This window comes from Cyprinodon variegatus, unplaced genomic scaffold, assembly GCF_000732505.1.
Source record: "Cyprinodon variegatus isolate N-32 unplaced genomic scaffold, C_variegatus-1.0 Scaffold232, whole genome shotgun sequence".
Taxonomy (NCBI): Eukaryota; Metazoa; Chordata; class Actinopteri; order Cyprinodontiformes; family Cyprinodontidae; genus Cyprinodon; species Cyprinodon variegatus.
In genome coordinates, this window is record NW_015150685.1 from 889,195 (window position 1) to 890,499 (window position 1,305).

The following is a 1,305-nucleotide window of genomic DNA, read 5'->3' on the forward strand; positions in this document are numbered from 1 at the left end:
TACTCACACAGGCGAAAAGCCTTTCTTCTGTGATCAGTGTGGGAAGAGTTTCCGCCAATCAGGAAGTATGAAACGCCATCAGCGTACTCACACAGGCGAAAAGCCTTTCTTCTGTGATCAGTGTGGGAAGAGTTTCCGCCAATCAGGAAGTATGAAACGCCATCTGCGTACTCACACAGGCGAAAAGCCTTTCTTCTGTGATCAGTGTGGGAAGAGTTTCCGCCAATCAGGAAGTATGAAACACCATCTGCGTACTCACACAGGCGAAAAGCCTTTCTTCTGTGATCAGTGTGGGAAGAGTTTCAGCCATTCAGGATATATGAAATTCCATCTGCGTACTCACACAGGCGAAAAACCATTCATCTGTGATCAGTGTGGGAAGAGTTTCAGCCATTCAGGAAATATGAAACGTCATCTGCGTACTCACACAGGCGAAAAACCGTTCCTTTGTGATCAGTGTGGAAAGAGTTTCAGCCAGTTAGGAAGTATGAACAGTCATCTGCGTACTCACACAGGCGAAAAACCATTCATCTGTGATCAGTGTGGAAGGAGTTTCCACCATTCAAGAAGTATGAAACGCCATCTGCGTACTCACACAGGTGAAAAAGGTTTTGTCAGCCATCATTGTGGGAAACCTAAATCGGGAAATTTGGAAGATCATCTGTACTCAAAACCAAGTACATCCCAAGCGCTGCAAGAAGCATTGAAAGGACTTCCGGGAACCAGGATATCTGCAACTTCATCAGTAAATTCAGAAAAGTGAAGAAACCCCATCGCAGAAGCTTCTGTTCCTGTGTGGCTTTCATGGCCCAAGCAAAAAATACTTCATAAAATGATGTGCATGCAAATTAAGATGGGTGTTTTTCCACAACTTGTAACAGTGTTTGAAATGTATCAAATGAAAAGAAATTTTAAAAAGCATGAGGTAATTAGTATTTATAGCATTTCATCCGGCCCAAGCTCTATAGTCCCTCACAGTCAGACATTCACCAATTCATAAAAATATTCACATACTATTATATATCAAGGTTTGATTTAGATTTTGTTTAATATTTTTGCATTAATTAAAAACTGGGCTGCATGCTTACACAGTTTGTAGCCTTGTAGGAAGAAGGTCCTGGGTTTGATTCCTATGTAGTCAGAAAGGGGTCAAAATGTTTGTAAACTTATAAATCACCTTGAAACTGAAAGAAATTAAAAGTTGAAACAGAAAAAAAACATAAGTTTATATTGAATGTCAAATTTACTTATAATCTGAGAAACAAACATAAAATAATACGAAATGAACATTGAATCTTGCCCTCA

General features: G+C 39.7%; 1 protein-coding gene across 1 annotated transcript in view; it reads left to right on the top strand.

The window, feature by feature from the left end:
• Nucleotides 1–763, top strand: part of LOC107088899 (zinc finger protein 239-like) — a 3,968-nt gene extending 3,205 nt beyond the window's left edge. Inside the window, exon 3 of the mRNA XM_015381368.1 lies at nucleotides 12–763. Within this exon, the coding sequence (XP_015236854.1) occupies nucleotides 12–763 (752 nt within the window). The remainder of the gene's footprint in view (nucleotides 1–11) is intronic.
• Nucleotides 764–1,305: the final 542 nt, after the last annotated feature.